Source organism: Crocodylus siamensis, chromosome 11 (assembly GCF_052110815.1).
Source record: "Crocodylus siamensis isolate JL-2025a chromosome 11, ASM5211081v1, whole genome shotgun sequence".
Taxonomy (NCBI): Eukaryota; Metazoa; Chordata; order Crocodylia; family Crocodylidae; genus Crocodylus; species Crocodylus siamensis.
The window spans coordinates 45,693,834-45,714,238 of record NC_143405.1 but is presented as its reverse complement, the minus strand read 5'-3'; the positions used below and the strand labels follow the sequence as shown (position 1 = coordinate 45,714,238).

At 40.5% G+C, this 20,405-nt stretch overlaps 1 protein-coding gene across 3 annotated transcripts in view; it reads right to left on the bottom strand.

Moving 5' to 3' along the window:
- The window catches only part of APPL1 (adaptor protein, phosphotyrosine interacting with PH domain and leucine zipper 1), a 48,230-nt gene that overhangs the window by 16,358 nt on the left and 11,467 nt on the right, over window positions 1-20,405 (bottom strand). For 2 of the 3 annotated variants that reach the window (XM_090021261.1, XM_090021262.1), the window contains 9 exons: window positions 18,755-18,842; window positions 13,180-13,221; window positions 12,204-12,262; window positions 11,584-11,730; window positions 9,068-9,150; window positions 8,791-8,949; window positions 5,655-5,843; window positions 3,931-3,973; window positions 1,264-1,320 (listed from right to left, as the gene is read on the bottom strand). In XM_090021261.1, coding sequence (XP_089877387.1) covers window positions 1,264-1,320; window positions 3,931-3,973; window positions 5,655-5,843; window positions 8,791-8,949; window positions 9,068-9,150; window positions 11,584-11,730; window positions 12,204-12,262; window positions 13,180-13,221; window positions 18,755-18,842 — 867 coding nt within the window. Of the gene's footprint in view, window positions 1-1,263; window positions 1,321-3,930; window positions 3,974-5,654; window positions 5,844-8,790; window positions 8,950-9,067; window positions 9,151-11,583; window positions 11,731-12,203; window positions 12,263-13,179; window positions 14,057-18,754; window positions 18,843-20,405 lie in introns of those variants that run through there. The other variant, XM_090021263.1, reaches the window with a different exon arrangement.

Genomic DNA, 20,405 nt, shown 5'->3' with positions numbered 1-20,405 from the left:
GTATATCTGCTATACTTACACATCAATTACACAGCGATAAAACAAAATATTAGCACATTCAGTTCATTTAATATAAATTTCTTGCCTTATGTAAAAGGCAGCCAACAACAGCCATTGGTTGAATAATGACCACTAATAACCTTAATTTACGCCCACATTTTCAAAACGAGAAATAAACATGTTTCTTAAGCTTGGGGTGCAGATTCAGAGACCATATTTGATTCTCTAACTACAGACTTCTGAATTTCGGATTTTGATTCCTAGATCCTGCCCATATCAAAAGTACCGTGTCATTTTGTTTTGTAAGATTTGGATAAGAGCCATTTAAAATATTATAGAAAGCAGATGGCAATAAGTTCATGTCTGCACACATTCTGGGGGTGTATCTTCTTAAAGAAGCTCAGTGTGTTAAGATTTCAGTAAAATCATATACTCTAAACAGACACAGCTATTTAGTTAACAATAAGGTAGGAACACCAAATCTGCTTGAAGAAGTCTGGTGTTCATTTCCTTTTGAGAGTCATTTGCAATTAGATACCTAATTCCCTTAGTACCTTTGAAGAATCCTAACTCAGACTTTCATTTAGATAATGCTTTTAGACTTTTTCCCTTCAAACGGATTGCGATTTGGCAACCAGCAGAATTTTCAAAAACATATTTTATATTTTTTTTAGATGCATTTGACATACAAGACAATATTAAAAAAAAAAAAATCACTGTTTAAAAGCATGCATGGATTACCTTGTTTTCAAACCATGCCTGGTCTCCTTTCTATCCAGACCTATTATTCATTGTTAATTCATAATCCATTCATGACATTTGATGAATTAGGATGTAGTCTAAAAGAGCTCATGCCTCTTTGAACTAGTTAATCTATAAGGTGCCACCCTGCCCTGGCTTCCGCCCAGGTTAATTTGATTCACAAGTAATCAATTAAGATAATTCACCACAATGATTTATGCTAATCCTAAATATAGTAATACAGTAAAATGTCAGGTTTTAGTATGCCTTCCACCTAACCATTTAAGTTAAAAAAAAGTGTACTTGCTTTTCAAAATTCATAAAATAATGGCAACACAGACTGACTCACAAAAGTTAAATGTTTCCTGCCTTGAAAAGCTTATGATCATATACGAAAGAAGCATAACTTAATTTCACACTACCAAATTACATCCACTCAATCTCATTTAAAATGCATGCGCACCAAATTGAAAGACATTCTTTGTTAGTTTTTGATGTTATACAATGAAAGATTATACTTACTTCAGCATTTTCACTTAGGTATATCTGTTTAGAAATGTTGTTTATTGTACAAATCCACTGCAAAAGTAAAAAGGGAGCCTCATTATAGACATAACCCATAATTATTTTAAGACACCTGCTTAATATTTCCGCTTCACCTCTGGAACAAGCATACAGACATCCCATGGTTACAAAACAAAGTATTATTCCCCTCAAGATATTTTTGCTGTGAAGTTAGTCCTTTTTTTCTCTTTATTTTTTACACTTAGAACATATTTTATTTTCCATCTCCCTCGGTAACTATAATCTGCCAGCTGCTCCCTCTTGTTCTTCACTGTTCCACTGAGCCAAAGCTTCAGTATAGTTTTTTGTCAGGAATAGACCTTTATTAATTGGACCATAAGAAGAGTGAAGCAGTTAAGGACCAGAGATGTACGGAGACGAGATACCATATTTTTTCACGTATAGCATGCCCATGAATATAACACATCCTACGTTTGGAAGGCCCCCCAAAAGGGGGGAAAAAAAATCTTACCTTGGAGTGTGCATGTACATACCAGAGACCTGGGGTCTCCAGACTGGGGGTCATGCCAGCACTGGGGCTGTGTGCCAGGTCCAACTTTGTCAACTGGTTTGGGGTTGCACACTGAGCAGGGGCTAGATGTATGCAGACTCGGGAGCCACACATCAGGTCCAGGGCTGCATTCTGGGTTGGCATGTGGGGTGTGGTCACATACCAACTCAGTGTGCTATCTCAATCCAGCATGTGGTAACTCCCCATGGGTCTGGAAATTTGGTGGCAGCAGGGGCATGGGGGGAGAAGGGAGCTGTAGCAGCACTGACTGCCACAGCTCCCAGAACCTTGGCAATGAATGGTGCCATTGCTCCCCACCCCAACTTGCCATGCCCAGGAAGAGCCCATTTCTTCATATAATGCACACCGCAATTTTCCCCAGCTGGCTGGGGAGGGGTGGGAGGGAAGGAGGGGGAGAAAGGTGTGGGTTATATATAAGAAAATATGGTACTTGAAGTTAGCTCCATGGACCATAGGAGGGCAGGAAGTTATGAGCACGGCTGCTTAACAACAGAACTGAAGACCAGGAGAGGAGCTGAGCCAAATGGAACAGCTTAGCAAAAATAAAGATGTGCCCTTAAAAAGGCAATTGTCTCATTGTACATCAATGAGATCATTCAACAACGACCCATAGGTCTGTGTGGGTGTTGAGAGAGGAATAAACTAAGAATTTTGAAGAATTTAGGATCCAATATAATATTTTAAATGGCTCATATCCAGCATGCACCCCCAAACATAGTACCATGAAGACAGTGCAGTGTTTCTTGCACAAAAACAGACTGCTATAAATTAATATCAGTAAATACAATTTTGATTCAGCAAATGTTACAGTTTAGCTGATTTGTTCCTCTCAGTTTCTAGAAAACCCTTTCAGTCTTCAGAGGAGGAAGGTGTTCCACTGCATCCTAAATTCTAAGAAGGAGCATTTTTTTGGTAGCTCAGTGTAGTCTGTCATATTACTTTTTATTTTTAGAATCCACAGAGCTAGATTTATCCACCCTTTTGAAGCAGTAATTATGAGCATTATAAGGAGCTCTGAATGCAGCCAACAACTAAAACATGCTATGCCTCTTGAATCAAGATTTGTTCATCTGAAACATGAATCTGTGCGTCTGATTGTGCAACACAGGGCAGGGCATTTTGTTCTTTGGCATTCTTTGTCTAAGGTGACAAAAACAATTCCTTTCCACTCTCAGCTTTCACCTAGTGATCTAAGAGTCTGTATTTACTTCTTACATACGATTTATAAGTAGCCATATTAACTGCTATGAAGCTACTGAAATGATGAGATAAAATGTAAAATTTGGATTTTCTAACATGCTTGTTTTGGAGTAGACATACAAAAAACTAGAACTCTTGGTTCCAAAATGAAGCCTGTTATTAGACTAACTAGAAAATGGCAAGAAAACTATCCTTTTCTGCAAGCTTTCAGGATCAAAGTCTCTTCGTCGGGCTCTAGGAAAAGTGTAGATGGTACAAGATGGTAAAAAGTCCCCATAGGTAGGAAAGAAACTTCATTTTTGCACAGAGGGAGCTGAAGATGGAAGTCTGTCCCTCTGGGTCCATGACACTCAGTTTATTTCCAACCCATGGGGACTTTTTACCATCTTGTACAGTCTACACTTTTCCCAGAGCCTGACAAAGGGACTTTGATCCTGAAACCTTGCAGAAAAGGACAGTTTTCTTGCCATTTTTGAGTTGGTCTAATAAGAGGTATCATTTTGGAACCAAAAGTTCTAGTTTTTTGTACGTCATTTTGTCTCAGACCAACACAGCTACCAAGTACACCCCTGTTTTGGAGTAGGGCATTCAGGGTATTTCAGTTGACAACAAGCCAAAAAGTAGCTAGCAGTAAGTATGTATTGTCGATTACTACTGCAATCATTTTCCCCCTGCTATGTTAGATCTATAGATTCTCAATGACAATGACTTTTGCTGGCACAGATTTTTTTCCCATGCTTGGGACAGTGGTGCCTTCCTATGTAGAAGGCTTAAATACAAGAAATTACAAAGTCACTTTTTACCCTGGGCCTCCTAGGTGGTAATGATGGCCTTTTTCCTTAAATATTGTATTCATGCAATTATTTTTTCACAAGTGCTTGCTATAAACTTACCTCTTCAGAGTCTTTTTTACTTTCTGCTTGTAAGATTGAAGACCTGAAAGAACAAAACACGAACATTTTCAGTCATGCTTGTTTAAAAATAAAGCGGCTTTCAGTGATTCTCCTGTCTAGATGTGCATTTTTTCCTTAACACAAACATTTTAATTTTTATTAGTAACACTATGGAATACCCAGGACAAATGCTGGTGTAATCTGTATTGATTTTGTACACTGATGTAAATTACACTAGGAGCTAAAATAGAGAGATGACTAGGTATCTTGGGGTAGTGCATCAGTAAGTGCTGTTACACCACCTTATTCAGTACGTGATGGGGAGCATGTAATATTAGCTTGGTGTTGAGAAACTGGCAACAACTCAAGTTGGACACAGAATCCATTCACTGGTGTAACATTTTTACTGCTATTTTTACCCCAGGGCAATTTTATACTAGATTCTAGTAAGTTTCACTAGTGCAGGAATTTTCATCACATGTCCGATGTTTGTTTAATGGATGTAAATGGGTCACAGGTTCAGCTCCTAGGTGCTATCTATGTATACATCCTAAGCGCAGATTAGATTCAACTAAAGATATAAGTAATTTTATTTCTAATAAAAAGATCAGGCAGGAAAGAATTATATTTGAATTTCTACAGTAGTTTAGCAGAAGGGTACTGTTGTCCAAAATACCTCCATAGATAAAAGTGCTGCAAGCCTATGTTGTGATGTTTGAAGTTATTTTCTAAATTAATAGTGGCAATGTTTTTATTTATTTATTTATGTAATAGGCAGAAATTACAAAACAAGGCAAAGTCTGTCATTCACAAAAGATTATTATAAAAAATATCATTTTCTCTGAATCTATTTAAATACACTTCTATTTCAGATGCTCCAGTCAAAATAATAAATATAACAACAAACGCACTTTTTTCCCCCCCTACCTATTCAAGGAAAAAAAAGTTGTGCTTGCATTTTAAAACAAAATCTTAAAGAAGATCTGGGAAATGGTTAGCCATGTTTGTCTGAAGTCAGGCAAACAGTAGAGCAGGGTGGCTCTACTGTTCAAGAGAAGGTTCAGAGAGGCTTTTGTAGGCAACAACCTACTTTGTCAGTTGCAAAATAAGGTCCAGTCCCCATAGTTGTACAAAAATCTTTTTTGTCTAAGTAATAAGTACATTAAGTCCCAAGAAGGCAGCTCAAAATCACTACACTGAGATCCAACTTAAAGTGTCCAAATAAAACTGTCCAAACAGAAGCAAAATATGAATGTTGATAGATCCCAATTATTTTTCCTCCCGTGATGTTGAGATCATTGTACAGAAAAAGAACTGAATATTGAACAATCCTTTCTAGAGAGAAAAAAAATAACTACGGTGTTCCATTCTGAATTGGAACTCTTCAGAGAAAGCAATACTTATGTTGTAGCAGCCCCACTTCTAAAATTACTGAGGAGAATAGGAAGGAAATAAGAGAGAACTGAATTGTAGATGATTTCATTGATACTGGTAAGAAAGCATTACAGCATATGAAAAAGGATTATTAAAAATTTAAGAGCATGTTATAGTTCCTATGTAAGACTTATTTTTGTCGTTTGGAGCTTCATACGACTATGTTACTTAGTATAAACGGGTAAAAGACAATAAAACCCCAAATTATGAACATTAACAAAAGACACCGGATTTATTTTTTAAAACTAACATCTCCAAATACTACATGGAAAAATTTGAAATCTACTAACTTTTTTCCATCAAAAGATGTTATCTGAAAGCAGTATCTTCTGTCTTCACAGTCCACAGCCATTACTGAACAGTTGTCTATGTCCATGACAAGCCCTCCAGCTACATCACCTCTTGCCTGACTCATAAGATTTCCACCTTGAGTGAAGTAAAACTGTCTCTCCCAACTAGAAGACACCAGGCCAGTCTTACTAGAACAAAAAATCAGGTGTTCAATTCATAGATTATATTTCTATCAGACCTCTAAATCAAATAAACAGATAAGAAAGACAAGCAGGGCATCCAAATTCTCTAAACAGAAGAAAAGCCTTTTTACTGGGTCTCCTATGACTGTGGCTTTTCACTTAGTCTCATATAAATTTATATTCTTTGGTTGGTTTTTTTACTGTTATTTTTTTACTACTAAGCAGGTTTTAAATATTTAAGGGTTGTGCAAGACATCACATAAAAACAGTATTAGCAAACTACTATGTAAGAAACTTAATTAGAAGAGGTTTAAAATCCATTATTTTGATTAGTGTTGTTTGGGGCGTTGGTTTACACACTGTCAAAAAAACTTTCCTTTCACTTAGCCTCTTAGTACTAAAACAAAAACTTTCTTGAGGGTGTGGCAGGGCACTGTTGGTGCCTGCCACTTCAAGAGCTGAGCCAAGCAGCCAGCAGGTGCTTGACTGCAGCAGCCGTTTAGATCTCTGGTCGCCTATATAAACAGGGCAGTTTCTGGCTGGCAAGCCAGGCAGTAACATCACCTGGCTGCATGCAACATCCTGGAGGTAAGGGCAGGAGTTGTAGGGGATGGCTTGGAGGCTCCTGGTCCTGGGCATGACCTAAAACTGCACCGTGCTGGGAGTGGGTGGCCTGGTGGGGCTCTCCAGGGTGCAGGAGCCCCCAAGAAATGCCAAGTCAGTTACCACCCCGGTGAAAGGCAGGTAGGGGGACCTGAACCCCAGCCCTCACCTTTGAGTGGGTTGCATAACATCGGAGATAGCTGGGACCAGGCACAGCTGGGGCCACCTGAGCCCTGTGGGGTGTAGGGCCCCAAAGAAAGGTAGCTGGGGCCAGACACTGCTACGGCCACCTGAGCCCACCGGGGAGGGAAGCCCTGTGGCCCCAGTGAGGGGTAGCATGGATCCCCTGTGAGGGGGGCAGAGATGAGGAGCCCCAGTGAGGGGGTGACCCCATGTGAAGGGAGTAGGCCAACATATGTCTTTGGATGCCTGAGGCTGTGGCTTGGGCCAGAGGCCGAGTAAGGGGGCTCAGTCTGAGAGAGAGGAGCAAGTCCTGACCCTGGTAAGACCTCCACCACTGGGAGGACGAGTCTGAGTTGAAAGTAAGACCTATAGTTGAACACAATCACTTGCTGCTCCAGGGTGGGAGTGAGAGTCCCTGTGAGGCCTTGGAGCACTAGTCATGGCATGAGTTAAGAATGTCTTGGTGGGGGGTAGAGAGGAGGGACCCCAGTGGGGGGGAAGAACCAGAGGGCTGGAAGTGTATAGAGGGATGTCTGAGTGTACAGAGTTGCCCTGGGAGGGACCAGAGCAAGCTCAGACTCAGTCAGTAATTGGCTGGCCACTACCCTGGTGAGGGTCGCGGGAGAGACCCAAAGACGGTACATCTGCCACCCAAGGTTAAAGCCTATGGCCTTAGGGGCCCACTCCAAGAGGGAGCAAGGCAGTATAAATCGCTGACACGTGAAAGTGGATGGAGTATGAGAGGTCCCAGTAAGAGGAGGGCAGTATCTCCTCTCTGAGATATCTGAGGCTTGACAACAAGGCCTAAGCTTGGTCCAGCTGTAGGCTGGGAGCATTGTCATCTGGATGCCATCTGCGAGGCTTGGGCTGTGGTGTAGGGGAGGAGTGGAACTGCAGATAGCACCCTGCTGGCATCGGGGCAAGAATGGGCAGCCTCCTGTCTTAATTAACAACTTAATTAACTAACAACAAGGTATGGCAGGCGAGTCAGGTGAGTGGGGTACCCAAAAGCAAGTGGGGAAACCAACACTGTGGCTAGTCAGGGAGCCCCACTTTGCCATAAGGGCACTTATGCAGTTTGAATTTGTTAACTAAGAAAACCTAATTTATGAAATGTTAATTTCACCACAGCCATTTTTCATGCAAATATCTCTGATTCACAGGAGGAGGCTGTCACAAATACTTAACACAACATAATTGCTTCTGAAGATGTTTACAAAAAGAATATCCTAATGGGTAGGTAATCTGGGGTACTGCATCAAGCATACATATGCTGGAACTTTTTCTATATAGACCAACTAACTATAGAAATTGTGCCCTATTTCAAGAATTCAGGGAAACTCTTTCCTACACTAGTAATAACAACTAAAGTTTGAGTCTTTAGAAATTCTGGTTGTATGTACAACATGGTATAAGTCAGAAAATGTACTCCAAACTTTATAGCTTTTATTTGTTTTTAACCAGTTATAATGTGCAACAGGTTGTCTTTACTTTCGTATGGCATAACAATAGCTCCCTCCAGTGGGCAAAACCACATATCTTCAAGTAGTCATCAATGTTCAAAAAATCTAATTATGTTAATGAAGGAAATTTACTTAATATTTCAGGAGTGTTACTTAGAATAATGTAATCCTAACTCTTATCTAAAATGTATGCTGAACAAATATATCCATCCATATCTCCCAAATGCTTTCATAGCTGCAAAATCTAGGCAAGTAAGTCTAAATTACGAAGTATATCAGTTCTGTAATCATTACACTGCAATCAGATCTCAGTTCTATTCCTGACTGTAACTGGGTCACTATAACCTTGCACACACAAACCACTTTATCTCTAGGCATATCAGTGTCTCCATCTTAACGTGACATTCAGAGGATATACTCACTCTTTTTTTAAAAGATCCATCACTAAATGAGTAATTGTACCTAACTGCAAACTACTACTACTTGAGTCAGTAACTAAAATTAGTAACTAGAAATCAGTATAAAATAATCCATAATTACAATCTGTCATGTGGAACAAATGGAAAGGAAACAAATCAGTTCAGTTTGGCTATATAAACTTTTACCTACAACCCAATATAGCTGGTTTTAGAGATGTTGGTTCTTTCTCTAGCTTGACTTTGAGTAAAGTGGTTTGAAAGTTTTAAATAGAAGGTAGCTCTTACTTCCTTGCATTAAGATATCCAGCTTTCCGGGTCAGATTTCTATGGACAGGAAATTTTGTAGTGTCAGGATCAGGCAAGTATAATGGATCACTAGCTACTTCCAAGTCTTCTATGGTCTGTTGCATGGTTTCTACTTCAGATTCCATTTCCCTGCGAACACTTAACATAAAATACATGTTGTATTATTATCTGAGGTGATCTATCTGAAGAGACACAAAAGGAAAATCAATTCATGTCACTTGTTTTACAGATAGAAGTAAGAACAAAGAAAACTTACTTTTGTACACTTGTGCCAATATTTGTTAAAAATTCTTCCAGGTGCTCAGTAAGATTTTCTGAACCCATTTTAAAAAAACTTATCTTTAAAAAAAAGATGAGAAAAATGGGAAATCAGTTACTGAATGATACCAGACTACTAACAGATCAAACTGCAGGAATTCAAATAATCTTTGAGCCATGTGCCCCCCCCCAATTTAATTATGAAACATGTCCCTCCTTCCTATCTGAGCACCTCAAATTAAGAGAAATGAAATACTGCTCTGTCATTTTGCTTTCCCTTAAAAATACTCCATCTTTCATTCCTATTTCCAAGTTACAGCTATAAAGCATAAAAATAATATTTGTATTCAAGAAGAATATGAAGACACTGCAATCAATACTTGAGGATAAGATAATCTTATTTTAAAAGGAGGAAAGAGAAGACTAAATTCCTCTGGTAATAGAACATTCTCCCAAAGTCTCTACAATTATGTTTTAAGAATACTATCACCACAAAATGTTATGTACAGAAAGTCTTTTCTTTGATGCTCTTCCTAGAAAGTCATTTGAGGTTAATCTTAGATAGTTTTACATGAAGACAGAGTAGGAAACACTTGTACTCTTGCATCTTGGAAAAATCAATGGTGGTTTTGTCATGACTGCAGTGGGGTCACACCCAGAATGGCCACACAAGAAGTCCAAATCAAATAAGACATCTCCAAAACGTCTTTTTCAAAACTTAGTCCAATATTTCTCTCTGGGACTGAGCTGGGTTGAGATACAGGCAGTGATTTGTCACCCTCACTTTCACTCTGACTACTAACACACAAAAAACTTTATCATCAACAATTTTATCTTTAGCAAGTAACAAAATTGATTCAGAATGATTTTGAATAACATTCCATCTCTTTCACATCTTCGATAGGGATGTGATTTTAATGACTCCAGGTCTTGTCACAAAACAGCTGCCAAAGGAAAAATAACGTATGCGTTTCCCTCACATTATTCCCTCAAAATCCTGACCTGTGATAACTACTTTTTCCTTCAGAGGGGCAAAAAATGGCATCCTTCCAAGGCTATTTAATTCTCAGCTTCCCTGCACACTTGCTAGTGCCAAGCATTTACTTGGCAGCCATCATTAAAGAGGGAGGGCCAGAACCAATAAAACAGGTGCCTAAAATGAGGCACTGCACAATCTAACTTGTAGGCATCTATGCTCTGGAACGTAATCCAAAACCCTATGTTAGGCTCCCAGGCTGCCTATGCAGTAGTACATGGGCAGCGGTGGGTAATCAGAAACAACCTGCACATTGAGTAGGCAATTCCCTTAGAGATACCTTCAGGAACAATAAGGGATGTGTCTGAAATCCACCCCATCCCTCCACTTGGGATCCACAGCTGGGATCCTATAACCATTCTTTCCAAGAACAGAACAAGGTTTATTCTTCTTTCAAGGCATGGTCAGAGGAGGATGAGGAGTGGTGCTAGTACCCATTTTTATGCAACAGACTAATGGTTAGAGTATTCACCAGGAAGTGATGACCAGGGTTAAATTCCCTCCGCCCCACTAACAATTCTAAACCTATATTTTCCACTTCCCAGGTGAAACCCGAACCATCAGGATGCAGGCTAGTCTGGGAGGAACTATTCCTATGGGATTCTTCTCTGCACACTAGTAGTTCCAGGATTTATTGGAGCAAAGGGAGCATTTTTCTGTAATCTGCACCGAGCACTCCTCCTCCCTGAGGAGGGGAAGTCCCTGGCACTTTTCCCTACTCCCATGCTTCTTGCAGGATTTTATGCTAAACAACCTTTGGATAAGTTACACGAGAACTATCCAACTTCTTGGTGGCCAAGGACCACGTGCCCCTTCAGCCCATATGTTGCATGGGCTGTAAACCAGGCACCCCTCACACTGTGGGGTGCAGGCAGCAGGGCCACTAACATGCATCCCCCAATCACTGAACCATGCGGCAAGCTACCACACCACTGCATTGTGCCAGCACACCTGAGCTTTGTGTGCCCCCCTGCTCCTGCACTGTATAGCAGGCACCCCTTCCCCTGCCATATCAGGATGGCAAGCTGCACAGAGTTCCCAGGTGCCCCATGCTGCCTGGCCACAGACCAGCTGCAGATACCTTTGGCACTGTAAATAGTTCTGTCTCACCCCCGGGAGCAGGGACAGGCAGTGAAATCAGGAAGGTGTTGGAACCCAGAGACAGCAGCAGTAGCAGTAGATAGGTGCAGCACCCAGACTGGGAGCCTAGTGGCCACAGGTGGCCCACAAGCTGCCCGCTGGACAGCCCTAAGTTACACAATGCCCAGTTTCTGGATACCAATCAAGCTTCAGAGGGGAGAGGTGTTGAACTGGGCAGTTATTTGCACGGGCAGAAACAGAATGCTAGGTAAACAGGGAGGCACCTAGTAAGTTTGTGCACCTCCAGGTCTAGGCAGTACCTAAATGAAGGAAGACTTTTTATTGGTGCCCTTCCACCTTATTTTAAATCCACAGCTTTCAGTGCCTGCAATATTCACCTGAGCTTGCATGTAGCCTAATAACGGTTCTAGCATAGAAATTTTCTTCTTGTACTGAAGAGTATTTAATGCACAGAAATAATGCATCATAGTCTGATGCTGTTTCTTCCTGGAAGTATATACATCTTCTACAACTTCAAACTTGACCTAAAGAGAGGAACGGGAAAAAAAACAAAGTTCATGACTAGGTGTCATGTGCTCTCTGTACAGGTTTTAAAACAAGTGCCAACACAGTCACAGTAATCTTTAAAATATTATGAGAAATGATAATTTTTTGCCCCATGACTTCTTTTCCAGAATTCAGGGAAAGGGTGTTTCTGGTAATGAAACAGAATATTTTTTCCCCAAAACTGAGCAGTTCTCTCTCTCTCTCTCTTAACAAAACACCAGAATTATATGCCAGTCTTGCAATGGAAAAAAAAAAGCTTTTGTCTATTTTAGCCATTGTCTATGCTGTTACAACCTAAACTATTGGATTCTAAGAGGCATCTATTAGATTCTAAGAGGCATCTATTATGTTACATAATATTTGCAGCTGTTGACATTATATCCATTCTGGAACATGTATTCTGGCTTTACGTCCTCCAAAATAACTACTAAAAAGTGTGCATCACACAAACCTTTTCATTCTCTCTTCTTTTTGACAACCGACTGTATCTGTTAATGGCAGCATCATGATCTAAACAATAAAAATATTTTTATAATCATTCAGTAAATTAAATACATTTAAAAAACAGAACATGGAATAACAACAGGTAATCAACAAAACATTTTAAAAAATCTTTGGTTAAAATGGTTTTGTTCAATGCCAAGCTCATACACGGTCTGCAAAATTAAAATTCTAACAACTCTATGAGTTGATGAAATTTAATGAACAATTTTTGGCCTCTTGGCAATTATTCAATTACCGTTACTACTTCAGCTTGTATTCATGTAATCAGAAATTTCTTGCAATATAAAATTATCTGGCAAAGATGAAGAGAAGCATTTTTTTCTATAAAAAGAAGTTATTTTATTAATAACAATATCACCAACACCTTCTAATCTAGAAACCATTTAGATTTAATATAGACTTTTCCCATTTATTAACCAACAGGGAAATAACTACCAGAATTAAAGAAACTTTCTAAATAGTGCAATCTTAACAACCCTCTATAACTGCATTTTAAAACTAAGCTTAAAATGTCTAATGCAAAAATTAAAGAAGTAGAATAACAATTGTAGGGAGCTAAACTTCCATTGTTTAAATCAAACCATTTTTATAAAGCACATATTCTTCCTAGGCAGCTGAACACTAATTACCATCATCTTTTTACCACTGTATTTTTTTTTACGTCATTACAGATTTTTTTTCCACACAGTTATCAGTAACTGCATTAATGCTTAAGTACGTTACTACTAAGTTCTCTAAGTAAGATTTGTTTGTTTGCCTCAAATTTTTGAGGGTCAATGCCGGAATTTTCAAAGAAGCCAGGAAAAGGGGGTGCCTGGGTCCCACTAAAAATGTCCCTTTTTAAATGCATCTTATAAATTTAATTTTATATCCAGATATGAAAATGCTACATTCTCACATTAAACATTTAAAAGTACACTTACCATTGCTTGCAATTTGGAAAACTTCTTTTAAAGTCAGTATCTCTACAAAGAACATATATTTATGTCAAAAGGTGAATATAAAACACATTATAACAACATTATTACATGCATCTACAACACTCTAGTTTTATCTTCTTTTAAAGAAGTTCTTCAATTTCTGCTGAAGAGGAAATGCTCTGAAACAGCCCCTCCAGAAGAAAGGCAGCCTCTACTGGTCCATAAAAGCTTTAAGCTTTTTCCCAGATACACAGCTTTTGGAGGCTGTCCCCTTTTCCTGTATACAGTGGTAGCAGAGCTGTTTCTTGACCAACTGACACTGATTCTATTGAGGGCCTGAGTCATATAAAATACTGCCATCAGACACAGAAAGATGCATCTTAGTGTACTACGTCAAGGGAAAAGGGTTCTTCTCAAAGGATCTGAGAAGTCAGTAACCCAAAGACATCATCTACAGTTCTGTTCAGAGGTCAGCCAAGAAAAAGATTCTGGGGCAAAGGTTACTGTCCCGGGGCGCGGCAAAGGTATGAACCCTGAAGGGTCCAAGGGGGGCCCTGGGGGGCAGCACCCCACAGGGAAACGAAAGGAGAAGAGAAACTAAACAAAAAAAACTTACCGGCAGCAGGAAGCGCGGCAGGTATCGCAGCGAGCGAAAAGCAGCAGCAGGTCCCGCACGGCTCATTAGCCGCAGTTTACTTAAAGGGGCAACAGCTGGGGAAGCAGGGGAGGAGAACCAGCGGGAGAGAATATGAAGGGAGAGCGAGTGGGCAGGAGGGGAGGAGAGGCGGCAAGAAAGCGTGGGGAGAAGATCTCCAGAGGCCACCAGGAAGGTAGAGGAGCTGGAGAACGGTGCTGCAGCCTCACGGGGAGAATCTGAATCCTGCCCAGGGGAAGACGCTGTCATCGGGCTTGACAAGACCCAGGTGTCTCAACTGCATATAACTTTGGGGCGTGAGGAGAGCCAAAGTTGAAGGCTTCATTAGCCCGGAGGACGACGGACATTGAAATTAAGAAGGAATCCTCAAAGGAGAGAGGGACTGAGACACGATGGTGGGGATACAGGACCTCGACCAAAATTCGTGAGCCAAATGATCCCTTGATAGGGAGCGTAGCTTATTTTTGTGGGGAAGGTGGTCCCTTTAGCCTTGTGATTAAATTAACAGGTTTTTTTTCTTTCACGACTGGTATGGCTTGTTTGTGTTGGCCAGGATCTCTGTATTAGTGTTCAGGGCTATTGAGTTAAGGGGAATTTAGGATCCCACAGGTTAGACTGGCCAAGAAGGAACCAGGACTTCCGGGGCCCCGGCGTGAGCCTAGCTGGCACCCAGTAGGGTCCCTCATCAAGCGGAGGGCCAGCTGGCAGCAACACCTATAGCACACTGCTGAGGCGGGGTCTAAGGTGAGGTGCAGGGGAGGCAGAGCCTCGCGAAGAACATCACACTTCGTCCTTGGGAGAGGTAGCCAGCGTCAGGTGGCCATCCCCTCCACCACTGAAATTTCATCAAAGTCGTGGCAGGCGGGATACGGAGGGGGAGTATGCCTGAAGCGTAACACCGAGGACTACTCCCTTAAGAGATGGAGCAGAAGGTTACCACCAGGCCCCTGGGCAGGGCGGCAAGGGACCGAGTAATCGAGGCCCAGCGGGTACAGTTACAATAAAGTAACAACTAGTGAGAAAAATTATAAAAAGAGAATGGCTTGGAAAAGGTTTTCTTTTTAAGATGGTAACTCACAAAACAAACATCTTTGATATCTGCTTGTTTTTGACCTGTCTTGTCAATTTTAATTAAAAGATCTAAAAGGAAATGTGATCTCCTAAGTATACGTGCAGTGCTTAGCACAAAGTGTCTCAATCTGGAGTGGGTTTTTTGTGTAATATCACAACATAAATAAATAATATCCATGTTCACTTTTAAACATTATAAAGTAATTGTGAACCAGGAGTGGGAACATTGTGAACATTTACAGTAAATGTTTTAAAGTACAAAAAGGTATTTAGTTATTTAGGCTTATCTTAGTCTGCAGAAGAGACAACTGAGGGGGGGATTTGATAGCACCCTTCTACCTGAAGGGTGGTTACAAAAAGTATGGGGCTAGACTGCTCTCAGTAGTGACAGAACCAATGGTCTCAAGTTGCAGCAAGAGAAGTTTAGGTTGGATATTAGGAAAAACTCTGTCACTAGGGCGTGGTGAAACACTGGAACAGGTTACCTAGAGAGGTGGCAGAATCTTCATCCGTGGGGGTTTTTAAGGCCTGGCTTGACAAAGCCCTGGCTGGAATGATCTAGTTAGGGATGGTCCTGCTTTGAGCAGGGGGTTGGTCTAGATGACATCCTGAGGTCCCTTCCAACCTCAGTTTTCTATGATTTGATGAAAAGAATGTAATCTCATGAGTTACTGGGTACAGCACAGGTACAGACTATAACCTTTCCAGTGGGCAAATTTTCATCTGTCAGTAAATCATCAAGAACCATTTTCAAACACCCCTAAATATTCAAGTCTTTAAGAATTGTGACAGTGGCACAATTTTTAGATACGAGTAGAGGAATATGGTTGCTTCCCTATTCCAAAAAATAATTTTGGCCTATTTAGTCCCACAATCACTTCTGTCACTAACAACTTGCTTTCAGAAACAAGAACACCTTTTCAAACATCCATAGGAAATTTAGCATAGGATGGTTATGTAACATTTTAATTACATATCAAAATATTTTTATTTACTCCATTTTGTCTTTAAGTATAACAGTGTTTTGTTGAAAATGGTCTTAACAGCCCACGCAAAATATTCCAAAATAAGCATCTCATACGAGAGGAAAAGGGCAACGTTGTACCCATCCTGAAGAAAGGGAAGAGGGACAACCCTGCCAACTACAGACTGGTCAGTCTGACTTTGGTTCTGGGAAAAATCTTTAAAAAAACTTGTCAAGGAGGCCACCAACCGCAACCTCGTAACTGGCACGGTATTAAGAAACAACCAGTATGGCTTTGTTAAGGGGAGGTCATGCCTAAGAAACCTGGTATCTGTCTATGACCAGATAACTAACCAACCGGATATGGCACACGTGCTTGACATTATCTACCTAGACTTCAGCAAGGCCTTTGATACTGTCCCCCATGGGATTCTCCTCAATTAAGTTGGAGGACTAGACTGGTCTACAGCGAGGTGGATTGGCAACTGGCTCAGAAGCCAATCCCAACAAGTTGTAACTGATGGGATAGCCTCATCCTGGAAGGCCGTCTCAAGTGGTGTCCCTCAGGGACTGGTGTTGGGACCTGTGCTCTTTACCAGCTTTATCAATGACTTGGAAGAGATAGTGGAAAGCACAATGATTAAATTTGAGGACAACACCAAGCTGTGGGGAAATGTGGACACATCTGAGGACAGGGTAAAGATCCAGAATGACTGTGACAGGCTGGTCCTATGGGCTGAATGCAATCAGATAAGGTTCAATAGGGACAAGTGCCATGTCCTTCATCTGGGTAGGAAGAACCCTCATCATAACTATACAATGAGTGGTGATCCACTGGCTGACACTGCATCTGAAAGGGACCTGGAAGGGACAAACGACCAGAGAAGGGACATGAGCCATCCGTCCAATGAAGTTGCCAGCAGAGCAAACAGAACTCTGGCATGCATCAGCCAACGTGCTGCCAATAAATCCAGAAAAGTGCTCCTCCCCTCTCTATTTGCCATTGGTGAGGTGACAGCTGGAGTGCTGTGTCCAGTTCTGGGAACCACATTTCATGTAGGATGTGGATAAGTTCAAAACGGTACAGAGAAAGGCCACCTGCATGACCAGGAGCTGGGGGATAGGCCTTATGAGGAGAGACTCTGGGAACTGGGTTTGTTCAGTATGAGTAACAGAAGACTGAGAGGTGACTTGATAGCCGCTTACAAGTATGCTGGGATGAACTCCAAGATCTAGGGGAGCAACTCTTCAGAAAGACACCTCTTGGGAGGATGAAGTCCAATGGGCACAAGCTAGTTTAGGGAAAATTTAGGCTGGACATGAGGAAAAAACTTCTTTTCCGTAAGGATATCTAGAATATGGAACACATCCCAGCAGAGGAGGTGCAGTCAGCATCCCTAGAGGTATTCTATAGAAGGCTGGACAGGAACCTTGTTAAACTCATTTGAGACCACCTACCTCCTGCCCATGGTTTGATGATCTTAGAGGTCCCTTCCAGTCCTACTTTTCTATGATTCTATGTTGTCTAGCCAAGGTATTAATATACTACTCATAAAAACCAGGAACTTTAGGCATTTGTAGGCTTGGCAGAATTCAATTTTTAGCTTTTAATAATGTTGACAGCTAAAATAAATGCTTACTTTTAAGCATTCCTTTTGATTTTTATCTATTACAATTTTCAGGATTGCACAAAGTTGATTAATTTAAATTTTCAGGGCTATGTGAAATAAGGCCTGTGGGTGGCAGACAATTTTAATGATGACAGTATACTGTTAAAAGCTTTATAAAAATCACATCAAAATATAAAAAAATAAATATCCATAAATCAGTAAATCATACCTGCTCTAAATTCTATACATATACATTTATCAGAAAAGAGATGGGTGGGCAGGGATTAGAAGTGGAGGGCACCAGCACTCCCACAGCTCCCTGCAATGGCCACCATCAGGGCTGGTGCCCCATCACCGGCTTAGCCAATCTGGCCCTGCCAAGGCCCCTCTGCCACCAGGCTGGAGCCTAGAATGCTCTTTCCCCTTTGGGTAGGGCTTTGTTTACGTAGCCTGTTATCCAGCCCACTTCCCCCACCTGTGAAGAAGCAACTAATTGCTTAATTGATGAGTCATTAGGCCACCCATTGTTTTCCTATTTGACCCCTCTGCCTCTCTTCCATCCACTATCCAGTAACAAGGGTAAGGGTTCCCTGTTACAGTCCCCTTTCTATACATTTAAATTATTACTGATGAAAATATATTTTCATTGGTCTGTGATTATGTGGTGAGATCACCATTTACTGATGTTTATTTATCAATAAAAATCAAATCCTCCCCAGCCTAGACATTTGCCTAGGGCCCTTTACTTTACTGGTAGTATGAAGCAAGCTGTCTTACTGTATGTGACTTATTTTATTCTTGGGCTCCACGTGAAGAGAAACTGCCAGTAATTACAAATTATATAGTGGTTTTGCAACTTAGACAAACATCCAACAAATGTAGACAACAAATATCCTGCAAATGACCTGCTAATTATTTTGAAGCTTAACTAGAAATCAAGATCTGCATGTGTCACTTAAGATGAAGAGTGCAAAGCCTGCAACTTAAACAGGTCAATTTGTTTATAGAAAGGAATTCATGTTTTTGCTGAAATTACTAATTACTGGATTAATTTCTAAACCATTGAAAAAGCATTCTATAGTGATAAAATGTTAACTGCTTATATTATGAATACAGCTCTCTGGATCTCCCTACCTTGTCATATTTTAACTACCCTACTATTGTACTGCAAGAACACTGAGATGCATCTTTCTGAATAACAGCCACTATTTGATTACTGTACTGCAAGAACACTGAGATGCATCTTTCTGAATAACAGCCACTATTTGATTACCTTACCTTTTAGATCCCTTTCTTTAAACTGAGTAATGGGAAACATCATGGCATCAGCTAATTGAGTTGAAAGTACTGCATGACAAGAGCTAAGCTGTTGGGGGAAAACCAAAAAACACACATGTAATTAGTCATTGGAAACGTTAATTTCAGTTCTTCCTCCCTTTAAAATGTAACCTTCAAGAAAAAAGTTGTTTTGATATGAAAGAGAAGCAAGGTTTGTTTAGTAATATCTTTTACTGGACCAACTATCTAGTTGGGAGAGATGTCTAACAAGCTTTCAGGTACAAAATCCCCTTTTTCATATCTGGAAAAAAGGACCTAGCCAAAGCCAAACAACAGGTAAAACAATTACTTTAGTTTAAACTCCGTTATGTAAATAAAAATAAAAAGGTTTGATAATATTTTTTATTGGACCACTATATACAACTGTTGAGAGAAATAGTTAACTGTATTAGTCTGAAGTCATGCAGAAGGCAGAGCCAAATGACATTTTAGAGATTAACTCATAGAGAGAAGCATGCATTTTTATGGGCAACAGCCTACTTCATCAGGTGCCATCTGAAGACATTAGAAGAATTTGGCTTGTTCAGCCTACCAAAACAAGGGCTGAGGGTATTTGATTCTTATCTATAAAACCAAATTGATTCTTATCTATAAAACCAAATGAGGTTAACACCCGAATGAAGCTACTAAGCTACACAGCTCCACCAGCACAAGAATAAATGGGCAGAAACTGGCCATGAATAAATTAGGGCCAGAAGTTAGTAAATCTGTGAAACATAACAGCAAACATTTTCTGGAACAGCCTTCCATTTCAAGTGGAGGGGCAAAAAGCCTTAAGCCTCTGTAAACTATGATAGGGATTACAGGTGGTGGTTCATTCAATAGTAAGGGGGTGAACTTGATGATCTAGAAGGTGCTTTCCACAGTCCCAACTTCCTCATTTTCCTCACCTTTTCCTTTTTACTGTACTTTAATACTAGTTCATTTACTTGTTCATCTCCTCTTAGTTTAGATTACAGACTCTTCATGATGCAGTCCCAACCTTGAGACCGTGTGTGTATCTGAAATAGACTTCTATTAGAAGTTTTTTCCATCTGTCTGAAAAGACTGGTGTCAAATTTACCTGCATTTGGTGCTAATAAAATAAGTCTAGTAGCTCCTTGTTGTGTAGAATAATTTTTGTAGCAGACAGCAATATGAAAGTACAGAATAAGAGTGAGACGTTTCTAAATTACGTAAATTGTACTTTGTTATATTGCTTCTATAAGTTCCAGCCAAACAATTTTAATCTTCATATAAATGGCGTGTAATGTATTTTCTTGCATATAACCCACACCTTCTCCCCAAAACCAGCTAGGAAAAACTGGGGTGTGCATTACAGGCAAGGAAAAGGGCTCCCCCTGGATCTGGAAATTAGGCTGGGGGAAGGGGACCAGAGAGATGTCAGCATTAATTGCCACAGCTCTGGGAACAACAGCAATTCATGCTGTCACCTCCCTCCCCACTGCACTGGATTGGGTGTCACAGGGTTGGACTTGGCATGTATCCTCAGTGCAGAGTGCCAGATTGATATGCATAGCCTTCAGCCCCAGAGACTACTTACCCATATTCCAAGGTAAGATTCTTTTTCCTGCTTGGGGCCTTCCAAAAA